Source organism: Lissotriton helveticus, chromosome 11 (assembly GCF_964261635.1).
Source record: "Lissotriton helveticus chromosome 11, aLisHel1.1, whole genome shotgun sequence".
Taxonomy (NCBI): Eukaryota; Metazoa; Chordata; class Amphibia; order Caudata; family Salamandridae; genus Lissotriton; species Lissotriton helveticus.
This window is the reverse complement of record NC_136072.1, coordinates 112,502,263-112,529,367: the sequence shown is the minus strand read 5'-3', so window position 1 is coordinate 112,529,367 and position 27,105 is coordinate 112,502,263. Positions and strand designations below refer to the sequence as shown.

Here is a 27,105-nt window from a genome sequence, read left to right as displayed (position 1 = left end):
GCCAAGTGAGCGGAACGAAGATTGCGGGAAGGAACATAAGGGTGCAGTAATGAGGAGATGAAAGATGGACCAGTTCCGGCGAGGGACTTAAAAATGGTGCAACCAAGTTTGAATTCACAGCGCTGAAACATAGGAAGCCAGTGAAGGGATTTCAACAAAGGACGGACGTGTTGGTGCCTTGGTTGACGGTAAATAAGACGGGCAGCCTGGTTTTGAACAAGTTGCAACCTCTTCAGCAGGTAGGCCGGAATACCAGCATAAAGAGAGTTGGCGTAGTCTATCCTCGAGATAACTAAGGCCAATAGAACTACAGTGAGGGCCTCAATGGTCAGAAACGGACAATCTTTCGGATTTTCCGCAACTGGAAAAAACTGGAGGAGACTACAGCGTTGATCTGGGGCTTCATTGTAAGATCGTTACTAATGATAACCCCCAGACTTTTTGCTGAATTAACTGGGTTGGGGGGGGAACCCAACCTCACAGGCCAAAAGATGGATTTCCACGGGTTGGCATCTCCCCCGACAAGGACCAACTCTGTCTTGTCGGGGTTAAGCTTGAGGTGGTTTACCCCCATCCAGTCACTAATGTAGCAAAGGGTGGACTGAAAATTGGCAATAGACTGGTCCGAGGAGTCAATATTAAAAACTAGCTGGATGTCATTCGCGTAATTAAACGCGGTGACGTGAATACCTCGCAGGGAGCGGATAAGGGGAGTCAGATATAAATTAAAAAGAAGGGGGGATAAGGAGGAACCCTGTGGGACGCCGCACGTCAGTCCGACCCCGTCGGCAGTAAACCGAGAGAGCCGGACCGACTGGCGGCGGTTGTTCAGAAAGGAGCGGACCCAGTCAAGGGCGGTACCCCGAATGCCGGCCTCCTCGACACGGCCGACCAGGATATCATGGTCGACCGTGTCAAAGGCGGCCGACAAGTCCAGGAGCACCAGAACCTGACTGATGTTAGAGTCCGCCCCTCTACGCAGTTCCTCCATAACTGAAAGAATAACTGACTCCGTTGAGTGGGCGGGTCTGAAACCGGCTTGTTGAAGATCAAGAAATTGGGAATGTTCGATAAATGAGCTCAAAATGTTGGTAACATGAGACTCAAGAATCTTACTGAGGTAGGGGAGGAGGGAAATGGGCCGAAAGTTGCTCATAACCAAAGGGTCCGCCGTGTTTTTTTTTAAGATAGGCACAACCTCGGCAACTTTAAATGAGTTGGGAACCAGGCCAGAAGAAAGAGACTTATTCAAAAGCCCCAAAGGGGGAAGTGGGCAGGCTGTAAAAGCCTCACGAAGAACTAAAGGGGGACAACAATCAGAGGGAGACCCGGAGGTGACTTTCTTTAAAAGAACTAAGAATTCCTCCACCAAAATCGGAGGGATCCGAGTCAGTTGCTGAGGGTTAGGAGACGGCATGGGGGAACTAAACCTGGGGGACAAGGGAGGGCCCACTAATAAGATGCTATTTTTAATATTGACAATTTTGTCCACGAAAAACTGGTTGAGGGAGTCGCAGAGCGCACGGGAGGGGAGAGGTTTAATAGTGACCCTGTCTGGGTGTGACAGCTCCTCCACAATGGAAAAAATATCTTTAGTTTTGGAGGACGAGTCAATGATCTTTTTAGAGAAGTAAGAGGTCTTTGCATGTAAGACCGCTGTTTTATACTCTCTAAGCAGAAGTATAAACCGCAGCTTCGTATCAGCGGCATAGCCTCGTCGCCAACGGCGCTCAGCCTGCCTGAGTCCGAGCTTTAAAGCTTTGAGAACCTCGGTGAACCACTTTTGTGCATCATCAGGGCGCTTAAGCTTAAGCTGCCTAAAAAGGGCTACAACGTTACTGGCTGATTCGAGCCAGCACGTCAAGGCAGAAGCTTGAGTATCAATGGAATCAGAGGGGGGAGGGACAGAAGTACTAAGTAGATTAACAAATTCACTAAGGTTGGCATTCTTCCAATTCCGGGCCAGGAGGTTGCCCTCCAGGGCCCTATTAGGGAAAGGAGTGGCCGAAAGGGGGAAGGAGATTATGGAGTGGTCTGACCATAGACAAGGAGAGATAAAAGGAACAGAGATGTCCAGGTTCGAGGTCCAAACCTGGTCCAAAACATGGCCTTTAATGTGGGTCGCTACGTTTATGTGTTGACTACAATTCATCCCAGATAATAAATCAGAAAACATAACAGAACAGGCACTCTCCTTTTCATCAAGGGGCCAGTAATTAAAATCTCCTATAAGTAAGATTTTAGAATTGTTAATGACTAATTGAGAAAGCATATCCCCAAACATCATCGGAAAGTTGGGCATGAGCTGAGGAGGGCGATATACTAATACACATCCCTTGCTGGCCATCACATGTGTGATAGTGGGCAAAATTGGCAACCTACCTAAAGACTATTAATTAGGTAGGTTGGATTGCGACTCAATCCGATGTAATTTTGTACTAACAGTTCTAGTGGTGCAAAGGTCAGTTCATAAAAATATTTACTGAGCGCTTTATGCAGTTTGAACGTCAACTTTGTTTGTCTTGCTTGCTCTGAGCTTTTTGCTCTGAGAATCAAGGCTACAGTGAAATTTGCAATAAACAAGACACCAAACCTTCAGATTAATTCTGATTTTCGGAAAAGCTTCCAAGGACGGGAAAAGGAAAGTTTGTGTGCCTGATGACAATATCTTTGGCTACAGTTTCTAAGGTATCTCTCTTAGGGCTTTTTGCAGCACAACTCAAGGCCTCTGCTGGGCTACAAATTCGACTTCTCCAACCCTGTTATGCTCTGTTAAGCCACGGCTTCTTGCCTTGTCCCATTCATGGATTTTGACTTCCAGAAAAACAACTAAGGGACAGATGTAGGTCAATAGGAATTGCGCCCGCAATTTGCGAGTAACCATGAGGCACTCGCAAATTCCAGGTGCAATTTCAAGGGTGCAAGGGTTCCAAAAGGTTGCACCCCTGAAATGTGCATGTGTACAAAGTGGCGCACATACATGCCCTAAGGGCATGAATGTGTGCCACATGGCACTTTTAAAAAAGAAAAAAGTGCTTTTTGAAAAGAAATCGCTAATTACCACCAACTTGAAGTTGGTTGTAATTAGCGATTCCTTAAGGCTAAAGTGCAATTTCTGTTGTGCTATTTGCATTGCATTTAAGGAATCACAATTTGAGATTACTTAAATGCAATCGCTAAATAAGGAATCGCAAAGGAGGTTTAATCCTACCTACATTGCTCAAAGCCAAATTGTGATCGCAAAGGCTGAAATTCTGCGAATTTCAGCATTTGCTGTTGCTATTTGGCTTCCTAAATCTGGCCCTCAGCTAGCAGATACAATTCATGACTTGGGTGAAACACTAAGCGGTGCCCGACATTGTTCTAATGCTGGTTAGTTACAGAGAAGCTTGTCAACTTTCACATTGAATTTTTTAGTGGTTTCACAGGCGTGTTTTTAATGTCCTGATGTCTACATCCGATGTTAATACATTTGGGTTAATTTTAATAATTTTATTTTAGTTTTAACTAAACTAGTTTGTGATTTATTTACATATCATTTTCATATCTTTAATTTTAATGTGGGTTCCTGTACATAAACCACGTCATTTTCTATGAGGAAGTCCTTGCTGCTTGGTCCAAGACACTAAGGTGAAGTCGGGAATACCTCTTAGAGACCTGTACACTTATAGGTGCTAGACAGCATTAACTTTGTGTAAGGTCAGCCACTGCTCATTACAAGAGCAAGGCCTCTCTTCTCAGTAGGTTTACAATCCTGTTTCCTCCAGGGAGTTAATGTTGTATATGGGCACATATCAGACTTACTAGAAAACCTCTAAACTGACCTATATCTCTTTTGCTAAGGCCACGATTGGCTTAAACTTGTCACAAACCCCACATCACTGTTATACGAGACAATTGAGCACAAATTTGTATATATCATTTTTACATTGTGATTTTCTTTAATATTTCTTTATACAATTTTTTTTTAGAAAGATTCTTTTTTTTTCATTATACAAACAATTAACAGCCAAAATCAACATTGTCTGTGCATATATTTGGTGGAAGATTTAGATGCAATGCAATCCAAATCAATAAGTAAATAAATACATAACCCCACAGAGGCCATCAACAAATCAATCTCACCATTCAAACCTGCTCATTCAAACCTATACACACACATAAAAAAGAGATTCAAGCATAGGAGAGATCCGATATCAGTGTGAAAGGGACAGATTTTGGAGGTGTTGGTAATATAAATCACACACCCCTGGTGTCTCTGTCTCTCAAAGGACCTCTTCACATGTGTATTACTAGTCTACATGCGTTTCGGTGTCTCCACAATCTGACCACCTTCCTCAGGACCAAAGTAAGTATAAAAATGAATCTCAGGTAGAGTGGATGGGGGTTATCTGTGAAGTAACTAGAGGTATCTGATGGCATTTGATGGGTGTGATTTATATCACCAACTCCAAAAACTCACTTAGGTTTCTCCAACCCGGCTGTATTGAACAGCCAGGTTGGAGAAACAGCACAGGCTCCCTGTCCTGAGTGGAGCGTCAAACCAGCCCGCTCAGGCCAAATACCCGCACTGATCTCATGCTTGAGAGCAGCGCGACAATTGGATGGAAGTCATGATACTGTCCCAGGGACTCCTGGGACAAGAACTGCGGCAACACCAAGTAACTGGTTTATTTATTTTTATCATTAACCTCACCCGCTGTGCGCACCCCCGCGTGCTTCCCACTGGCCCCCTTTTCCCCCGCACCCGCCAGTATTTTTTTGTGTTAGCTGCTACCCACTATGTCTACAGTTTTAATCCTGCCCCGCAGATGGCCTGCCATGTGATTAAATAGCAAATCTGCTGCTGCAAATATGTAGTCCCTCTGAAGGAAGAAAAGAAAATGGGTATATATTGCAGGTCATTTTGAAGCCTCCCATTGCGTGCACATACCATCTTTTACTTAATATCATGTTCTTAATTTTTACAACTGACCGACCAATTGCGATATCGGTATCTGACAGACACGAAAAGGCTGTTGAAAACTAACTTTGGGGGTCCCTAGCAAGGCTCCCTTAATCCTGAGGCCTCTGGTAGGGAGCTGTGGGGGTACCCAAGAGACCCCCCCATTCAAGCCATGCACTGTGTGGCAGGCACCATGGGGCGTCCACCACAGGGTGCACGGTTTTCCGCAGACACCCATTTTTGCCATGGGAGCCTGTGTTGTCGTTCGAAACACAGGTTCCCATAGGAGTCAATAGGACTCCTTCCGAACTGTGTTTGGAAACTTCGTCATCGGTCGGGAGCAACCGCCGACCACGAGTTGGTCGGATCCTGAATCCGACACGGTGTCGGGCAGAACATTTCTGATGACATCATAATGAGGCCCTTAGTGTTGAAGAGTTTCCATTTAAAAATAAGTCATAAGTACCATTAATGTCATCACACTTACAATCCTACCAGTAAGTACTGAGGAAGCCAAAAAGCCTATAGGAGAATGCCACAGAATGAAATATATGTCTTTACCTCGGTTTGTAGCTGCCTCCAAAGCCACGGGTAACTGCATCATGTAGTCCACCCTCTGTGTGTATCGGACCTTCCTGGACTGACAGCACTGCGTACGCTCCTCTACCAGGAACCGGAAGACATCGCTAGGGTTTTCTGTGCCGATGCCTATACTGTTCCGCTGCAGGGATAAGAAAAATAATCAGGACGAGATACTCTAGTAGTCGAATATATAATCTGCCAATGCTATTGCTTTTCATGCACAGAAAACACAGACATGTACAACTTCAACCAGAAGTGATTACTATAAAAACCATCAATTCTACTGCATTTCTATTTTCCACTACAGGTCCCTTCCGATTACTAATCAAAGTTTTCATGTGTAAAAATAAATAAATGTAGGGAACAATTTTTTTCTCAGGAGCCTGCTGCCATCGGTGCTGCTGATGCAAGGATTGCAGAATATCAAGCAGCCTATTCTTGAATCTACCTGGCGCATATCTTCCACCTCCCTACCAATGTCCCGTCTAGTAATTGTCTCCTGTGTGCGGCAATAGGCCATTTATGGGCACACTTGTCCTGCTGAGTGCGCAGCAGCATCTTGAGGTAAGACATTATGTGAGCATGCAATACACTACTCTATGTGATGATTTACATAAAATGGCTTTACATTATAATAAATGTTAAAGCATATTTTGAAACCATCTCAGCTAAAAAGCAATCTGCTTTCAGCCTGACAGACACTGTGAGGGGCAGAAGGTAGGGGGCGTGGCCCCTCCGCCCCAATGGACTGTCTGCTGCTGGCTCACATTCTGTCACCCACATTCTCTCTCTGCCTTATTCATTTGTTGGAAGCTAACGCAATCCCTCTAATACCCCCTTTCTCACTCACCATGCTTTCTATCTAACTCTTTCATTATTTATTTGTTGCTCACTAACTTTCCATCTGTGTCCACTACCTCAATCACTTTCACTCCTTCTCCTGTCTTGTGCACTTATTCATACTCACACTCACCATGCCACTTAATCACTCTCACACTTGTCACTCACTCTATCTTACTATCACCATGCAGAAATCAGAAATGTATATACATGCAGAGAAAGAACTGGCACTGTAAAAATGCATGCTATTTAGATATTAAAGTATTTATAACTTTACATGATATATAAGGACTATATTTGACTGTTTCCTCTGCTTTAATGCCACCTTTCAGAACCTGTTCCCCAAACACAACTACTGAACAACATTTGCAATATTGTGTTCATGTAGCAGTGTAAACTTGTAATATTAAAAGGAAGTTTAGACATGTTTGCACATCCAAATTAATCATCAATGCAAATGGTAAGGTGCTAAAAACCCTCTGGCAGAACTGGATGATTCCCATACAATCTAAAAGCCAGTGCCAAAAACCCTGGATTTCCCACCATCCACTGCAACTCCGGAGCAGAGCTCATCGCGCTCAACTCCAGACCATGCAACAAAAACTGCTGCTGCCACTCGCCTCTTTCGACAGCTGGACCATTCACCAGTTGCTGCTGCTGCTTCTCCCGCTACACCTGCACATCACTGCCACCATCGTGCCGGCAACAACTGCGCCCGACAACTCCACTGCCTCCTGCTCAACACCCAATCCCTCCAAAAGCACACGACTAGGATATGGGACATCATCACCACCCTCAACATCATCTTCCTTTCCAAGAGCTGTCTTAACTCGGTCTCTGCACCCAATATCGTAAATGGCCACGCCCCTCAGTTACAAGATTGTTCCCCGTGACCGCATGTGGAATCACTGTGACGGAGGTGGAATCGCCATCATCCACAAGGCATCCATCCACTGCACTACTGCCACAGACAAATACACCTCGATCATGGAACACCTCAACTTCCAGCTTAGAATAGACGGCAAAACCACCCTCAAAGGCACCCTTTCCTACAGACTTCCCCGTTTTCATTGCTCCGTAAGCCAACACCTAACACTACATATTCTTCAAGGACCTCAATTTCCAGCTCAAAGACTCCAACAACGCCAACACCGTCAAGCTTCTGGACAGCATGAACAACGTCTGCCTTACCAGATAGTCACTGACCCCACACACATCCCTGGACACATGCTAGATCCCATCTTCACCACCATCAAATACAGCCACACAAACAAGCTCACCTGGACAGAACCCACAATAAAATCACTTCACCTATGCAACAGCCCCCAGCCATGCGACTGGGCCCATTAGCACCTCCCACTGCACCTGGCACAGAGTATCCGAGAGCCAATGGACCAATGCCCTCAACTCCTCTCCCCAACATCTCCTCAAACGTCGACCAAGCTGTCAAAAACTTCACAGCCTGGACAGAGTCGCCCACAACAAGCCCTCCAAATCCAACAGACCCTCGAGACAAGCTAGCTGGTACACCCCAGAACTGAAGACCTCCAAACTCAACTGCAAACAACTGGAAAGGAGATGGCGCACCACCAAGGAGCCCGCTGTTGGGACCACATTCAAGATTTCACTCAGCGAGTACCACAAACTCCTGAAAGACACTAGAAGGAACGCCTTAGCCAACCACATCGAAGTTGGTGCCAACCACAGCAAAGAACTTTTCAGCATTGTCAAGGAGTTCTCCAACCCTTCAGCTACTGAAAACCTCATCACCCCACCCAGGAACTCTGTGATAATCTAACCAACTTCTTCCACGACAAAATCACCACTATCTACAGAAACTTTGAACCCCAACCCGCCAACGACGACACCCTCAGCCTCCTAAAAACCACAGATGCCCCTGTTGACACATCACATGTTCAACCTCAGCAACAGCACCATCAGCAGCAAGCTCACAGACATCTTCAACGCATCCATTACTTCAGCCCCCTTCCTGAGCGACTGGAAACACGCCTAGATCAAACCCCTCTTCAAGAAACCTTTCGCCAACCCCAACAAGCTCAAAAACTACAGACCAATCTCCCTGCTCCCCTTTCCTGCCAAAGTCCTCAAAAAGGCCATCAACCAGCAACTCACAGAATACATAGAATACATACAGAACAACAATTTTCTGAACACATCCCAATCCAGATTCTGCTACAACTGTATCTCAGAAACCACCTTGATCAGTGCCACGGATGACATCAGAGTCTACATGAACAGACAAGAGACTCGGCCGCCCTAATCCTCCCCGACCTCTCGTGGGCTTTCAACACCATCTCCCATAACCCCAGATCAAAAGGCTCAATTAGATAGGCATCCAAGACAACATCCTTGGATGGATTACATCCTTCCTCTCCGGAAGAACTCCCTCCCTTCACCTCAGAGCCCAAGAACATCATCTGCGGCATCCCTCAAAGATCATCCCTCATCCCCACAGTTTTCAACACCTACATGACCCCTTGGCCAAAATCATCAGAAACCATGAACTGAACATCATATCCTATGCGGACTACACCCTGCTTGTCCTCTCGCTCTTCAAAGACCCCTCCACCACAAGGGCAAACTTCCTCCTCTGCATGACCAGCGTTGCAACTGGATGTAAAACAACTGCCTCAAACTCAACACATACAAGACGCAAGTTCTACCCTTTAGGAGCACCATCTAGCCTTGTGATGACTCCTGGTGGCCCGCCGACCTGAGACCACGTCCCATCCCCATGAACCAAGCCCAGAACTTCGGAAACATCCTGGACTACAAACTCACTATGAAGAGCCAGATCAACACAGTTTCCTCCACCTGCTTCCTCACCATCCACATGCTTGGAAAGATCTTCAAATGGCTCCCTGTAGCCACCAGATGTACCGCCACCCAAGCCCTCATCACCAGTAGCCTGGTCCATGGCAACACCCTCTACGCCGGCATCACAACATACCTCTTGAAGAGACTTCAGACCATCCAAAACTCTGCAATAACACTCATCCTCAACCTCTCCAGACGGACCCACATCACTCCCACCTGAAGAAACTCCTCAGGCTCACCATACACAAGAGATGCCAATTCAAGATTCTGATGCATGCCTACAAAGGCCTGCACAACTAAGGACTAACGTATCAACCACTGTCTAAACTTCCACCGACCTCAACTTCCAACTGGAGAACAACAAGGACCGCAACACCGCCGCCCTGCTGGACAACCTCGCCAACCTCGGACTCAAGCAACTGGTCAACACTCCCACCCACTACGCCGGCCACACGCTTGATCCCGTCTTCTCATCCAGCAAGCACATCACCTTCAGCCACTCCACCGGACTCCATTGGACCGACCACAGCTGCGTCCACTTCAGCTTCAGAAGAACCACGACCAACCACCACCCGCAACAGGTTCCTCACAGGGGCTGGAGCAAGATCACCGCCGACCAGCTCACCACCTCCCTCAGCCAGAACCCACCCACCAGCACAACGGACCCCAACGAAGCAGCCCGCAACTTCACGCAGTGGTTGACCTCCTGCGCCGACGACCTCGCGCCACTGAAGAACCCTCCCAGCAGACCCAGAAGCAAGAAGGCCTCCTGGTTCACCGACGAACTCAAGGACTCCAAGAAGACCTGCCGCACCCTCGAGAAAGCCTGGCTCCTCGACCAGACCACCGACAACATGACCGCCCTCAAACACGCCACCCGCAAGCATCACCAGCTTATCCGCACCACCAAGAAGAAATCACTGAAGGAACGACTGGACAACAACGCCCACGACAGCAAGGAACTCTTCAGCATCGTCAAGGAGTTCTCCAACCCCAGCACCGGCAACAACGACATCGCTCCTTCACAAGATCTCTGCGACTCTCTCGCCTCGTTCTTCCACCGCAAGATAGCTGACATCCACAACAGCTTCGGCGCACCGTCCACGCACCCAACCGCAGAACCTACGCTCCCCACCGCCACCCTCCGCACCTGGACCACGGTGACCACCGAAGACACAGCCCGCACGATGAACACCATCCACTCCGGATCTCCAACCGACCCCTGCCCCCACCACGTCTTCAACAAGGCCGACTCCACCATCGCACCCCAACTCCGGAACATCATCAACACCTCCTTCAACACCGCCACCTTCCCGGAGAGCTGGAAGCACGCCGAGCTCAGCGCCCTACTGAAGAAACCAACAGCGGACCCCTCCGACCTCAAGAACTTCCGCCCCATCTCGCTCCTCCCATTCCCTGCTAAAGTCATCGAGAAGATCGTCAACAGACAGCTTGCCGCCTTCCTCGAGACGAACGGATCCCTCGACCCCTCACAGTCCGGTTTCAGAGCCAACCACAGCACCGAGACCGCCCTCATCGCAGCTACCGACGACATCCGAGCCCTGCTCGACAACGGGGGAAACAGCGGCACTCATCCTCCTGGACCACTCTGCAGCGTTCGACACTGACTGCCACCGCACCCTAGTTCAACGCCTCAACAACATCGGCATCCAAGAGAAGGCACTGGAGTGGATCATCTCGTTCCTCGCCGGAAGAACACAGAGAGTCCTCCTCCCCCCGTTTCGATCCGAGGCCACCGAAGTAATCTGCGGCGTTCCGCAAGGATCATCACTCAGCCCCACCCTCTTCAACGTCTACATGAGACCTCTCGCAACCATCGCACGCCAACACAACCTCAACATCATCACCTACGCCGAGGACACCCAGCTGATCCTCTCCCTCACCAGAGACCCCAACACCTCCAGAACCAGCCTACACGAAGGGATGAAAGACGTCGCAGAGTATATGAAGAACAGCCGCCTGAAACTGAACTCGGACAAGACGGAAGTCCTCATCCATGGACCATCGCCCTCCGCCTGGGACAACTCCTGGTGGCCCCCCGCCCGGGGCAGCGCACCCAAGCCAACAGACCACGCGCGCAACCTGGGCTTCATCCTGGACTCCTCTCTCTCGATGACCAGACAAGTCAACGCCGTCTCCTCATCATGCTTTCACACCCTTCGCATGCTCCGCAAGATCTTCCGATGGATCCCGACCGAAACGAGGAAGACGGTCACCCAGGCACTCGTCACCAGCCGACTGGACTACGGAAACACCTTCTACGCCGGAACCACAGCCAAGCTACAGAAAAGACTCCAACGCATCCAGAATGCCTCCGCCCGACTCATCCTGGACATCCCCCGACGAAGCCACATCTCCGGCCACCTGAGGGACCTGCACTGGCTCCCCGTCAACAAGAGGATCACGTTCAGGCTCCTCACCCACGCACACAAGTCTCTCCACGACCTGGGCCCCAAGTACCTCAACGACCGCCTGACATTCTACACGCCCACCCGCCAGCTACGATCTACTAGCCTCGCCCTCGCCGCCGTGCCACGCATCCGAAGAGCCACCGCCGGAGGCAGATCCTTCTCCTACCTGGCGGCCAAGACATGGAACTCCCTCCCCATCCACCTTCGGCTAACCCAGGATCATCTCGCCTTTAGGAGACAACTCAAGACCTGGCTGTTCGAGCAGTAACGGACCCCTCCCCCAAGCGCCTTGAGACCCTCCCGGGTGAGTAGCGCGCTATACAAGTGATATGATTGATTGATTGATTTATTGACCCTTTAGATTCTTGCGCTTCACCTCTCTCTCTATCTCTCCCTCTCTCTCTCTCTCTCTCCCTTGTTCACAACCCCCCACATCTCCCCCAGCAACAATGGAGGTTGTTCCTTCTCCTACCTCACCAGGATATTCTGGAACTCACTGCCTCACCATCCCCCTGAGGACATCTCCCTCCCTCCAGGAATCCAGAAGGGGTCTCAAGACCTGGCTCTTTTACTGAGACCACCAATCAGCCTGGGCCCAGTGATTGGATACCCTCTGGGTGATTAGTACACTATACAAATCTGGATGATTGATTGATTGAAAGCAAAACAAGGCTTGGGTGTTTGTTCCCAACAATAATCACATTTGTGTCCTCCTTGAAGTGTCCTATGGCGTTCCAAGCTGTGAAGGAATCAACATACATTTGAAAGAACGAGGGGTGGAATGGGTGGTGGATGAGACCAAAGGAGCTTGGGTCTGCAGAGGGATTCAGGAGAGATTTAAAAAGCATTGTGGAATGCTGGTAGCCAGAACAAGACTAAAAGCTTCAGCAATGAGAAAAGCAGCACATAGAATGCTTTATTTTCTTACCTTTGAGAAACGAGACTGCCTTTCCAGTTTCTGGGCATGGTTATAAGTAAACCGCCTCACTCATGGTGGCGCTCTGGCCGCCCGATAATGACCATGATGGTCTGACCACCACATGACGGCTGCCCCCGCTAGGATCCCTGAACCCACGGCAGCAGTAGTGGGGAAAGCAGCAGGGATGGGAGGCAGTGCCGATGCTGGCACTGCCGTCCCAATCATGGCCTGCCTTTCTGTCGACCTCTTCATGGCGGCATCATGAAAAGATTGTCGGAAAGACAGGGAAGGGTCCCCAAACAGGACCCAAGGGCATTTTTGCTCATTGGGTAAAGTGCATGGGGGTACATGTTGTATCCCCCTTTTACTGCACAGTCGTGCGTGCACTGTGTGCCATGCACAACATTATGCATGGTACACAGTGCACCTGATGTGCAAGTCCCACTACCATGGCAGCAGCGTATGCTTCAGGCTCTCTATGAGCCAAAGCAGGCTGCCGCCATGGCACTGCCGACACAAAATCGCCAGCCCGGAGGTGTAATTCTTTTTCGGTCCTGCTTTCTCACTTTGTCACTGTTTTGCTTTGTATTTTTTACCTCCCCACATTCTCCCATTTCTGCCATACTTTCTCTTGCTTGGGGTCAAACGCTGATGATGAAAAATAAGACCTGGTCACCACAAATGAGAGCTGGCACTCACCAATTCCAAACATCAGCAGGCATTAAGCACTGGGTAATCATGCTTTAGAGTGGGTGTACTACAGAGTCCTCTGTCTACAGTGGCGGAAAGGCATCCCAGAGAAGAAAAGGGATAGGGAACATGATTATGCTTTAAGTCCCCAGCTGACCCTCACTAAAGCAACAGAATGCCATTTAGTCAACAACGACAATTACCTACATTTTGGCTATTTTCCCCTGTCTAGATTTCTTTATTTGTAAATCCCACCGGACTTACTTTTTCAAGCTTACAATTATCACTTACAATACCAAACCATGCTCTTGCTTGCAGATAAGCCTGCACAGCCGAATTCAACCGGATATTCAATAGCAATTTTCCCTACTAATTCACAAATTCCTATCCTAACAATGTACTGAATTTGTATTTTGAACTACCTACCACAGGGTTCTGCATACACCATGCCTTCAATCACTGGCACGGTTTCAGCAGTAGGGGTGGGTGGGTCAGGTGGGGAGCACAGAGAGTAAACATGGCAGCCACTCAACTCTGGAGAATTCATTTAGTTGTAATTCTAGTTCCTCATTCCAACAAAAGAGCAGAACTATATTACGAACTAGGTGTACTGCACACAATAACAGAAATTCTAGACTGTCACTTTTGTAAATCTTTTGCAAATCTGAATATCCAATTAATACAGATATTTACCAGACGTATGGGACCAGTCATATATTTAACAACAACTACTCTCCAGGGGCATAACGCAGCCACCTGTTGGGTGGGGAGGTGGAGACTAGCTGGTCACAGTCTAGTGTTTATAAGTAATGCGTTTCCACCAGCCGCTTCTAGAGGGCTGGATTCCACACTCACCCCCACCAGAACTAAGGGCCAGATGTAGGTGGCTCATTAACGGTCGGTAAACCCGAAATTCGGTAAATTTCAGGCTTACCGACCGGTATTGAGCCATTTGCTATGTAGGTGATGATTCGGTAAATACCGAATCGGTATTTACCGATTCTGTATTTACCGAATCATTATTTACTGATTCGGTACTTACCGAATCGGTAAATGGCATGTAGGAAGCACATTTAAGAGTGTTTATGTGCTTTAAGGATTCGTTATTTACCACCAACTATAAGTTGGTGATAAATACCGAATACCTTTGAAAATGCAAATCTGTGCATTTTCAACTGTGCCAAGTGGCAGACATACATGCCCTTAGGGCATGTATGTGTGCCACATGTGCACACAAGCACGATTCAGGGGTGCAACAGGGTGTCAAAGTGACACTCTGCCACCCTTCAATGTGTTCCCCCTTTTATCGAATCAGTATTTACCGATTCGGTAATTCCCATTCATTCCTATGGGCCTCCGGGCCCATAGGAATGAATGGGAATTACCGAATCGGTAAATACTGATTCGGTATTTACCGAATCTTACCGATTCGGTAATACTTACCGAATAAATACCTACATCCCATTTACCGATTCTAAAATACCGAATCGGTAAAATTCGGTATTTTAGAATCGGTTAATCTTCTTTACCTACATCTGGCCCTAAGTGTCATAGCTAGTACCGTGCTGCTGACCCTTCTACAGGAGGCCTACCCCATTCCTGGAGTGCCCACATAAGTAGACAGAAGGACTGCTACAGCAAAGCGAAGAGCCCACAAACGAGAAGAGTGTGGATATCCAGACAGTAAAAGCCGGGGCGGCACGACTAGAATATGTGCCCCGTACCAAGGCACGGGCGGTACAGATAAAATTGGCGAGGCGGGAGCGGGACAGGGGCAGGACACCATACGACGGACTAGGGAAAGTAAAATAAATAAAACCACTTACCTTGCACTCGCTGCATCACGGACTTGGCGATGCGGTGAGTGCAAGCTAAGTGATTGTATTTATTTTATTTTCCCTATCCTATCATATGTTGACTCTCCCCCCCACCCCACCGCTCTTACCTGTACCAGCCACACCTGCCCCTACCCCCTCACTGTATGGAAAGGTCAAGGAATGAGTGCACTTGCCAGGAGATGGAGTAGCTGCCGCGGGGGAGAAAACGAATTCCGTCGGCAACCCAGGCACAAGTGAGAGGGAAAGAAAGGAAACCACTCTGGCCCTAAATCTGTGAGGTGGCTTCGGTGACAAGAGGGAAGCACTACCCTGGGGGGCTGCAGAATTAGAGGGGACAGACCGGGCACCCCAATAGTGGGAGATGTTCAACGAATCCCACACTAGGAAAGCTGCCAAGAGTATGGTGACAGCTAAAGTGAGTAACGCAACAGGCAGCAGAGGACAGTGGTAACCCCTGTAATGCAGCCACGGATGGGCATTTGTCCCCAGAGACTGCGCAGTATGCATTTGGCTACAGTGCAGAGGCCACACGTTGGCAAGGAAAGTCCCCCGTGAAAAGAGACAGGTCCTAATGGTGAACAAGCTCTAACGCAAGTTCGAAGCACGGGAGCGTAGGGCACCAGTGGGGAGCGCCCAGGAAGAGAAAGAAAGGGCATAAGGTCAGAAAGGTGTTGAGAGCGGAGTCTGGAGATCAGATAGTACGGGCAGGAGCCCGGGAGTGAGAGCCCTGCGAGGAAGAGGACGGATGTGGTCACAGGGTGTGACAGGCCTTGCGAAGCTTGCCTGAGTAGAGGCAGGAGCGAGTGCTACAACGACATAGCCTTGGGACGTAAGGAGTGCATCCTCAAGTGAAGAGGAGACCTGTTAGAGGTCCATGAAGAGGAGACCTGTGAGAGGTCCATGAAGAGGAGACCTGTGAGAGGTCCAGGAAGAGGAGAGCTGTGAGAGGTCCACGAAGAGGAGACCTGTGAGAGGTCAACGAAGAGGAGACCTGTGAGAGGTCCAGGAAGAGGAGACTTGTGAGAGGTCCACGAAGTGGAGACCTGTGAGAGGTCCACGAAGACAAGAACAGTGATAGGTCTAAGAAAGGAAGATCTGTGAGAGGTCCCCGACACAAAGAATTTTCTGGTCCTACAGTTAGAACAGGACGCAACCAGGAAGGTCCCAGTGAAAGGATGATCACTGCCAGAGGACTGGTCAGAATAGAGAGAGTGGTGAAGAGAGTCAGTCCTAGGGGCAGGACGTGACCAGGAAGGTCCTAGTGAAGTGAACATCACATGGAGAGGCCTGGTCTGGAGAAAGAAGAAAAGATGATGAAGAGGAAAAGAAAGGCCAGAGCACTATAGTGCAAGGAAGAAGAGAATGGTGTGTAGTAGACACCTGGCACACAGCAAAGTACAGAATAAGAACTGTGAGTGTTATGGCAATCAACAACATCCAAGGAGCACTGGCCATCTGGAGTGGAGCCCTGTGCCTATGAAAGACCCAGAGGTAAATGAGGCATATTTGGCGCCGTGGAAGGCTTACAGCCATGGAACCAGCTGTGTGCACTGGTGAACGTGACGCCTCCTGGTGAGAGCAATCTCGACCATTGGAAGACCCACCCTTAGGGTTGCACGAGTTGTGGACGTGGCCTGTTGGGAGTTTTTCAGTGACCCCTTGGTGATGCCTATGAGAGGTCTGCACAGCCCACACAGTCCCGTGACAATCCAGGGGCAAGGAGCTCAAGGGATTCCTGTGAGAGGGGAGTCACGTCAAGAGAGATGTGTCTGCAGCCGCTCCACGACAGGTATCAGGAAGCAACAAAAGTATGCATGGAGACCGGGGCGCCCCAAAGAATGCCCTGTAGATGCATGTGCACCAGAGTCTGGATGGCTGGGGTACACCGACATTGCAACAACTACCCTTGAGGCGGAGCGAGTGAGTTGAAGGTGGGACCAGTGGCATTGCCTCAATGGCCCTATGGTGTGGCATGGGAGGGATACTGGGCAGTCCACACAGTCCCTTCGGAAGCCCGGTGAAGAGGACCTCAGAGGACTCCAGTGAGGGGGGAATCCTGGAAAGAGAGGGCAATCCTGGTGAGAGAGGGAGGCCGGATGTTGCTCCACCATCGGGCAATTGTAAGCAATGCGGCACGCGAGGTAGAATCTTCAACAGTCACCGGAATGTTATCTGTCTTTGGAGCATTGCTATCAATGGAGCTAGGGCGCTTTTGAAGACGTACCAGCAACAGACTTCACTATTGATCCAAATGCACCCTCACAGCGAACATTGTAAATGTACTTCCACGTCGTGAGACCAGGTAGGACAGGACCAACAGTGCCCAGGTAGACTTCATTTACACTGCCATTCGTGCCCAGAGTAGTCTGTTTAAAACTACGGAGGCATGCTGTGATGCCTGCTGCTCCCAAATGCACCTGTACACTTATCCTGTCCCGCCAGCAACCTGAGTGAACTCAGTAGGGTTTTTGTTTTGTCATTTTGTTCTCTCCCACAGGTTGGACTTGCTGTCCCATTTTTAATAAAGGTTGGGAGGGATGAAGTGACAGACTGGTCACAGTCTAGTGTTTATAAGCGATGTGTTTCCACCAGCCACTCCTAAAGGGCCTTTTTCCACACTCACCCCTCACCCATCCATCACAGGTATCATAGGTCATGTGACCCTGCTAATAAAAGTGGCCGGGCACACGTGCCCTGGGCCAGTTCCACAAAGTATACCACAGTGTCTGCGTGGTCATTTATATCGTATGGGGGCTTAGGGCCCGACCCTTACTGGACAGCAAAGGGGGCGGGGACTCTTCAGGGAGGTCCCCAGCCTTTTACGGAGACCCCATTCAGCCAAAGTCTAATGAATATCTAAGAAATAAGGTAGACTCAGGTGCCCCTCGTCACATTCTGGAGCGGAGGGCATCGATTTATCTTATGCCCCTGCTCCGGTCAACCCCTTGCAAAGACTACCTGTCTTCTTTGAACATGCCACCGCTCCCATTCCAGGAACTGAATCTCCTTCAGTCACTCTGCATTCTGCTCTTCTTCCTCAGCTACTCAATAATAAATGTGCCAGCTTTACTTTGTGCAAACCCAGTTAGCTAAAAATAAATAACCACCTTTAAAAAGCACACACATACATTCACTGTGTATTTGCTGTCGCAGACTTCCTTATGTGTACGAAGCATACAGTAAATCATGGACATAGTGAGACTTACTATGAAAAATGCAAGAACTGGCAAAAATCCAACACATTACTTTGCCAACATTTGTTGCCTACAGTATCCCAAACACAGGACAGTTAGCCTATTATACACTACATTTTGTGCATAGGTGAGCGGGTGTGATCTGCTGAAGACAGCAGCCGCGGCTAGTGCAGATAAGAGCGGTGGGGTGGTAGGGCCGGGTGGGAGGGGATTTCGATGGACAATGACAAGCTAAAATTAAATGAATAATTAAAGTTCGCTAGTAAACGTCTGTCGAATTACCCCCCACCCGGCCCAATCACTCTTACCTGCACTGGCCAGGGCTGGAAGCCAATGGCGTAGACATCTACGCCACTGGGTGAAGAATTTATCTCTCCCTTCCTTTTTCTAGAAATATATACTTTTAAATTAATTAAATAATAATTGCCTGGTGCACACATTTACATTTAGGATTCTGGCTTTGTACAATACCACATACTTCAGTGTCCAGGGTAGTTAGCCAGTGTGTTTATCCACAGCCCCTAACCTGTGCTTTAAGTACTTACCTCCACCAGATTTACTAGGTGCATGAGGAATTCATGAGCATCTTGTTGCCTTTTGGAGCTAAACTCGGGGTGCCCTGAGCTCACCAGGCCCTTGAACATTCGAAGAGTAATTCCCCGTGGCAGAGGCTATAGAATAAAAAAAACATGTAAGTGTAACTGATTAAAACACATATGCACTTTTACAGATAGCCAACAGGTCTAGCTTTAACGTGACAAAGTATGCAAACACAGGCACTCACAAATGCTATTTACTTGCGTTGCATGAACTAATGCTGTGTTTCACATTAAAGCCTGTCCTAGAAGATTTGCCAATGCTGGGACAAAGTAGCAAAATAAGATTATTTAATGTATAGAATGCAAAAAGGAGATAAAGAATAGAAAGTTACAAAAAGGTTGGGAAGTGAGTGTAATTTTCCCATTTACAATGCTTTCTCGTGTAGTCCAAGGGAAGCACTTCCTGCAAGGCAGAATGACACACAAAATTACCAACTGATTGTGGTGTGTAAGTAATAGTCATTGGTGAACAAAAGCCCACTCTGAGTATATTTTAAAGGATGTCAAAACAGCCCTCAAAAGAATTGCTGACTGATAGCACACTCTTTCTCCATAGCAATAAAGTTTTTCGAAATAAAACCCTAGCGACTATTGGCTTCAGGTTTTGATGACCTAGGCAGTGATAACCATCCAAGATTCATCGTAGGATCTTATAGCGGTAATCCTGTGCTCCTATAGACTTGGGACTGGGTTGTACAGTTTTCACGAACTTGAAAATCACGTTATACTCGGCTTTTGTACATTTTTACACTTTCTTTGAACGGGTTGAGTTTTAAAAAGAAAAATTAAGTTTTCTTTAAATTTTTTAAAGAGTATGCAGTGGTCCGTGGGATCACTACCTGCTCTTAAAAGATATTGGCGCCCACTTTCACAAAGGGAAGCGGTCCGTTGGGAACGGACCGATTCCCGTTTGAGAATGGGTTACCACCAACTTGAAGTAGGTGGTAAAATGCAAATGTTTAATGAACACATTTGGGTCGCTAAACTTATTACATACCACTGCGATTCGGTATTAGGAAGGGACGCCCTAATCATGCCCTTCCTGATATCGAATCGGTATGTATTCGAAATACCAGATTGCGATTCGGTAACATGTAACTGAATTGCAATTTGGGAATGACCACTTATCAAAATGCATTTTACGGCCGCTTGCGACACGAAAAATGTTTGATACATCTGGCCCATGGAGGGCTTGTTGCTGCTCAACATAATCTCTAATAAAAACTCTATATATATATCAATGCAATTGCAAGTGTAAGTTACCTACTCTTTTGTTTTTTTATTATAAACATCTTAACGGTCAGTGAAGAAAGACGTCCCCTCAACCGAGAAATTATCGAAGTAAAGTTAGACCCGAGGCACGGGTTCCAAATGTCCTAATTTTTAATATCATGCAATGATTGCTATGTGAAAGTGATCGCTGGCACGTGTTTCACGGCATAGCACGTCATGATTCATGAGACCTAAAGAAACTGAATGTTCTGTGAAACACACATCAGCTATGGTTTGCCTCAACACTCATTGGAAGTTAATAAAAACTTAGAACATTCGAAACTGGTGCATGGGCTCTATCTTTACTATTTTCAAGCCAGCTACTTTGGGCATACAGATACAGTGCTCTTCAAGAAAGCACTTTTCTCCTGAGTGTGACACACCAGAATTCCTATTTTGTACATTTCAACCAATTTTTGTGCATGAGTAGAATTTATCCATGTTTACATTGCAGCCACTACATTTCAGCATTATGCGACTTCGTATTGTATATACTGTTTGAAATTCCCTTGCGGTTAACTGTACACTGGCAGAACAGAAAGGAAGGAGAAAATAAATTTGCAAAAGCCCAAAAGAAGCATCAGAAATTAGAAAAATCTAAATAAATGGTTGCTACACATTGGAACAAGCCATAAGATAAGTCAACTCAATTTTCACAGTTTGGTAACAGTGAAGAATGCTGCAGAGGGAAGAACAATATATTTGTAAATGTATACAACGAACAGATATGACATCAAGAAACAAGATGATAGTTAGATAAAGAAGCAGGAAACCACATTCCAGTAGGAAATTTGGAATTGGCCCAAAGACTGTTGTTTAATCAGAGACTTGGGTAACAGCAGCTATTACAAGAGGGGTTGCATTTGGTTTGTAATTTCCTTTGTAAAATTCTTTAAAAGGACTATAACATGTTAAAACTGGGGGTCTCTAATTGGTAGAGGTAGGTACCATGGTCCAAGTAGGGACCCTTACCCCCTTCTAGTCAGGGCAAGGGGGATACCCACTCTAGATAACCCCTGCTCACCCCCTTGGTAGCTTGGCACGAGCGTACAGGCTAATCCCAAAGGCAATGTGTAAAGTATTTGTACTCAAAAAACACTGTACTACAGTGATAACACCACAAATGGACACCATGCCAGTTTAGAAAAATAAAGTACCTTTATCTATACTCAAGACCAAAACTACAAAAATCCAGTATAAATGTAGTAAAATAGCACTTCCAAACAAATATTTCCGAAATAAAGCTTGGAAAAAACAAATAGTTCCACCCAAGGCTATTACAATGCATGATAGAAATAGATCTAAAGTACGGCAACAACCGCGAGGTATGCAGTGTCGGGCATGGAGTCACGCAGACCTCAAACAAACAGTACCTTTGAATAACAAAGTCTATGACTATGCACGGCGTCGTGGAAGTGAGGCGTTGGTGCCGAGGTTGAGGCCAGCTCCCTGGCTGCCACTGAGGAGGCGAGGCGTCGTGTCTGCGAGGAGGCAATGTGTTAAATCCAGGATAGGGGAAGACGGTTGCATCGGCGGTGAGGCGTTGGTTCCGGTGAGGCAATGCGAAGTCGGCGACTTTGCAGTTATCGGCACCGTGATAACAGAATGTAGGCGCTGGCGATGACAGAGTCGATGCGAGCACTGGCGTCGGGAAGGCCGATAACTGCAGGCGTCAGCAAGTGTTGAAGGGCATTGGAGCTGCAGTGCAGGCTGGGCAGTGCATCATGCACTTCACAAGCGGTGCCCCTCGTGACGGTGTGGGTCACGGCGATACGTAGCCGTCGGAGATTGCTTTTCTTGCTGCTTTCAAGTTGCTTCCGGGTCCCAACAGCAGGAACAACCTCCAGAGGCCCAAATCTGGAATAGGCACCTACTGGCAGGTGAGAACCCTCAGCAATAGAGTTCAGGGGAGCTGGGGGTGAAGTCTTTGTGTCCCTGAGACTTCAGAATAGGAGGCCAGCACACCCAGGCCCTTGGAGATTCTTCTTCAAGTAGGTTTCTCAGCAAAGTTCCAGTCTTTGTCCTTTCCTTGGCAGAAGCAGCAACTGCAGGCCAACCCCACACAGCACACAGCAAATGGGAGGTACTCCTCCTCACAGCTCTCCAGCTCTTCTCCTTGTCAAAGGTTCCTCTTGAGTCCAGAAGTGATCTAAAGTTCTAGGGTTTAAGGTTCACTACTTATACCCCATTTTGTCTTTGTTCTTCTTTGTGCAAGGGTCTCTGAGTCCAGTCCAAACAAGTTCTTTCCTCACTGGTGCAATATGACCACAGGGGGTGGAGACAGCATTGTGCAAGGGAAACAGTCCTTATTCAGGTTGAAGGAAAACTCCTCCCCCTACATTAAATGCAGGCAAGGCCTATTCAGCTCAGCTCTGAGTCATCCAGATAGGGCTATGCACAACTCAAACCCCCAGTGGTTGTCTACAGTGAATGCACATCCTCAGCATCTGTCAATCCAAAACCAGACAGTCAATCCACATACCGGCAGAGGCACAAAGAATGGTTAAACAAGAAAATGCCTACTTTCTAAAAGTGGCATTTTCAAAAACACAATTTGAAAACCATCTTTACAAAAAGACGTGTTATTAAATTGTGAGTTTAGAGAGCCTAAACTGTATTCCTCTATCTTATCCCAATGGGAAGTTAAAATGTTACAAAGCATCTCCCATGCTATCCTATGGCACAGACAGCCTTTCAGTAACGATACACTAGAGTATTTTACTATCAGGACATGTTACACCCACCAGAACATGTCCTACCTTTCTCTATACACTGCACCCTGCCCATGGAGGTACCTTGGGGGTGTCTTATATGTAAGAAATGGGAAGGTTAGGGCCTGGCAAATGGGTGCACTTGCCTAGTCGACATGGCAGTATAAAACTGCGCACAGACACTGCAGTGGTAGGTCTGAGGTACCTTTTCAGGGCTACCCATGTGGGTGGCACAGTCGGTGCTGTAGGCCGACTAGCAGCATTTGATTTAAAGGCCCTGGCACACTCAGTGCAGTACTCAGTACTAGGGACTTACCAGTAAATCAAATATGCCAATAATGGATAACCAATTATAATCATAATTTACACAGAAAACATATGCACTTTAGCACTGATTAACAGTGGTAAAGTACCCAGACTCCTAAAACCAACAAAAACTGGTCAGGAAAAATAGGAGGAAGAAGCAAAAAGTTTGGGGATAACCCTGCAAAAAGGGCCAAGTCCAACACTCATACATTGTTTTAATTTGTAAACTGCTAAAATTAGATCAGAAATGTATACATTTTGTTGATGAAGAGCAGAACTGTAGCTTGAAACGCATTGTGTGATTATTTGAGTTGATACACATAGTGCTTTCCTATGAGGCTGTAGATCAGAGGCCTTCGATTTTTTTTTGCTCTGAGCCCCCCTAAGCAAATTGAAGTGAGCACCACCTCTCCAAAACTTAATAGTAAGGACAGAGAGAGTGGGGAGTGGGAGTGGGGTGGCAGGGCTGAGCACTGGATGTGGGGATTTTGAGATCATTCCAGGGGTACTTGTTCTGTAATTCATAATCCACAATAAATGTGAGACTTCAAGAAGAGCAAAATGCTTCAAACAAAAACAAAAATAGACCCAAAATATTGCATTCCATAACTGGGGTGCTGTGAGCCCCTTGCGCTCCTAGGCCCCAATGCAACGGCTGCATTAATGATAGCTGAGCACTGAGTAGCAGGTTATTCTTCTGCATCTTCCACTCGTTCCCACCATGACTGCCCATCGTTGCCATCTTGAAACAGGCTCTCTGCCTCTTCCACCCATTCCTACCATGACTGGCTATCGCTGCCATATTGAAACAGGCTCTCTATCTCTTCCACCCATTCCCACCATGACTGCCCATCATTGCCATCTTGAAACAGGCTCTCTGCCTCTTCCTCTCGTTCCTACCATGACTGACCATCGCTGCCATATTGAAACAGGCTCTCTATCTCTTCCACTCATTCCCACCATGACTGCCCATCATTGTCATCTTGAAACAGGCTCTCTGCCTCTTCCTCTCGTTCCCACCATGACTGCCCATTGTTGCCATCTTGAAACAGGCTCTCTGCCTCTTCCACCCGTTCCTACCATGACTGGCCATCGCTGCCATATTGAAACAGGCTCTCTGTCTCTTCCACTCGTTCCCACCATGACTGATCATTGCTGCCATCTTGACACAGGCTCTCTGCCTCTTCCACTCATTCCCGCCATGACTGGCCATCATTGCCATCTTGAAACAGGCTCTCTGCCTCTTTCAGAAACAAAATTTGCTCCCACAAGTTGCTCACCTCCTTGTAGTAAGGGTGCACTCACCCCTAAAGATAGCAAGGAAAATGAGCCACCATGCCCCTTTTTTGAAGTACGACAGTCACGGTTGGGATGCGGTGGACCATTCAGACACCAGGGATTCAGTACTACTGTACCGGCTTCACTAATAATATCTACTGACTTGCAAAACAGGCTGTTTCCTCTGTCCTTTCTACCAACATGGGCTACCATCTTGCCACATCCCGATCCCAGCCATCTCTCGGAGGCCCAAACTAAGGGGACCCCTCTGCTTCAGTTTTCTGATCCCCTGGGCCAATTCAACCAAGGCCGAAACCAAATATGGCACTGCACGTTTCACTGGACCCTAATGGAAGCAATGAAGGATAGTAATTGGAGTTTAGGGTCCCTCACACCGGTGGGTCCACGCCGCCACTGAATCTGCAGCTCCAATCAGACCTACAGATCTGAGAAACAAGCTGTTTGTTCTGCCCTCTCCACTGGGCCATCACACCTACGTTGAAGCTCAAAGCGGAGTTTATGACCACAGCGCGGCCCCTGTTGCTTCGGCCCTGTTTCCTGCGCACTAAAGGTCACTTGGGCCCTAATGCTAGAAAGGAAAATGGTCCCGCCTCCTTTTTCATAGTAAAACAACCATAATTTGGGTGTAGCGGTCACTCACACCGCTGGTTCCTGTGCCACAGCACCTGCTACTCTAATGGTAGTGGTGGCCCTTTTTTGTTGAACAAAGGCTCCCATATATGTCCCCCTCCCTGTGGCATTGCTGCGAGGAAACACTCTGTCCCCTCTTCTGGGCCATCTCTTAGACACTATTCCTGGATCTCTCTCCTTTCCTCTTTTTCCTGGGCCATGATTCTGAGGACCCAAGCATCTGGACAATCAGGGCTCTGTATCTGAATGCAACCCACTGGTCCCCTCCATGCCATCCCCTCAACCTGCCTGAAATGACTTCTGCATGTAAACAGATGTCGAAGTGAGTAGAACCTATGGGGAACAACATGCCCATGCTTTTTTAATTTTGCAAAACAATGACTACCTGAAAGAGAAAGGGGTCCTGTCCTTTGAAGCCAAGGGAAGGACAGACAGCTAAAGAAGAAAAATAAACTTCTAGACAGGGTGCCTGCTACCTCAAAGACATGTAAATGTGTGCAACTGATTAGTCAACAAATACAAAGGCTGCTTGGGGCCAGCATAGGCTTTCATTGATGGAGCCACTTGAAGCTTCACGGTGACAAAGATTTATTCTTTTTGAGAGGTTATGTAAGAGTGTTTTCGGCCGAGTTCTGGAGTGTGTCCTTTAAATGGACACTTATGAAAAAGTTGTAGGTAGAGGCTGATTACAAAATATATATTTTGCAAGTATTGATCTTAAACACTACATCATTTTGCAGTAGCCTATCCTATACTGTATTAAATACAATTTTAAAATTATCAGTTACCTATTTACAGTGCTTTCTGTCACAGGGTGGGACCTCGTGGCACTATAAAAAAGCACACATCATTGTGTCAACAGGATTCAGTTCTGTGACTCTCTGGTTACACACACAGACACCTTCAGGGCATGTATTTGCCAACTGAGGTTTCATAACACATAAGAGTAAATTTGCCACAGATTAGTTTTATTCTGCATGTATTTTTCATGTAGGGTGCGCGCAGATACCTTATGGCGAAAAAACAACAAAATACTGGTATGCAATAAACAAATCTGAACCTGACTTATGCTCTCTGTCTTAATTGTAGGAAAGTAAATGGCAGACCTTTCCAAAAGAGTGTGGCTGCTCGATTTGCGTTCACCAGGTGAAAATGTAGGATGCATGGTACTTGGAACAACTATTCTTGCCAATTAACTATTGCCAAGAGATTGTAACGCAATCAGTAATGCAATGGTGCTGAACTTTCAGTTGTGATTTCACGTCAGATCAAAAATGTGTACTTTCGATAATTTTGGAACACAAGAACACTTTTACATCATTCGTGTATGTGAAATTGTGTTCTTTTTGAAATATTTCATTAAATTAAGAGAAGTATATGTTGCTGATTATTTATTAAATAATGTAAATAAGTCTGGGATAGATCCCTAAAATGAGACTAGATCACAAAGGCGGGAGAATCATAACACAGCAATCTGATTCCCATATATATTTATAAACCTGCACTTATTGTGCCTACTTCATGTCTCTATTTATATTGTAAATTCTTTTACTATCAAAAATAGATTGACTTGTTGAAAGCCTGTGCAATAGAGTCACACATGATGCATCATACAAAGACAGAAGTTCATCTGTCGGATTAAATGTCCTTGAAACATATTCTACAAGGACAACCACAAAGCAAGTCGGGGCTTTTCGGAAATCTGCTTGCGGCCTTAATTTGTATTTGAAATCAGTGTGAGTCGATGGAAAGACAAGAACGCATACTATGTATATGATATTGTTATTATTGATGTTAATATAGACCACGTCTGCCATCAGTATTGGCTTTGAGGGCCCCATTACAGTGCCGGCCAAAGGAGCGTCCGACCGGCATCGTGTCGGCACGGGATCGCCCAACAAGGAGTCGGCAGTCCTGCTTCCGTAATTAAGATGCACTGCCTTCACGGTGGTCGGAAAGTGTATCTTTCCTAGTGCGGCTTGTGCTGCGGGCTGCAGCACAAGCCGCAAT

The 27,105-nt window shown here is 47.2% G+C and overlaps 1 protein-coding gene across 1 annotated transcript in view; it reads right to left on the bottom strand.

Moving 5' to 3' along the window:
* Positions 1-27,105, bottom strand: part of USP13 (ubiquitin specific peptidase 13) — a 425,163-nt gene that overhangs the window by 87,920 nt on the left and 310,138 nt on the right. The window contains exons 11-12 of the mRNA XM_078667087.1: positions 18,824-18,949; positions 5,507-5,666 (exon numbers count right to left, since the gene is read on the bottom strand). Of these exons, the coding sequence (XP_078523213.1) occupies positions 5,507-5,666; positions 18,824-18,949 (286 nt within the window). The remainder of the gene's footprint in view (positions 1-5,506; positions 5,667-18,823; positions 18,950-27,105) is intronic.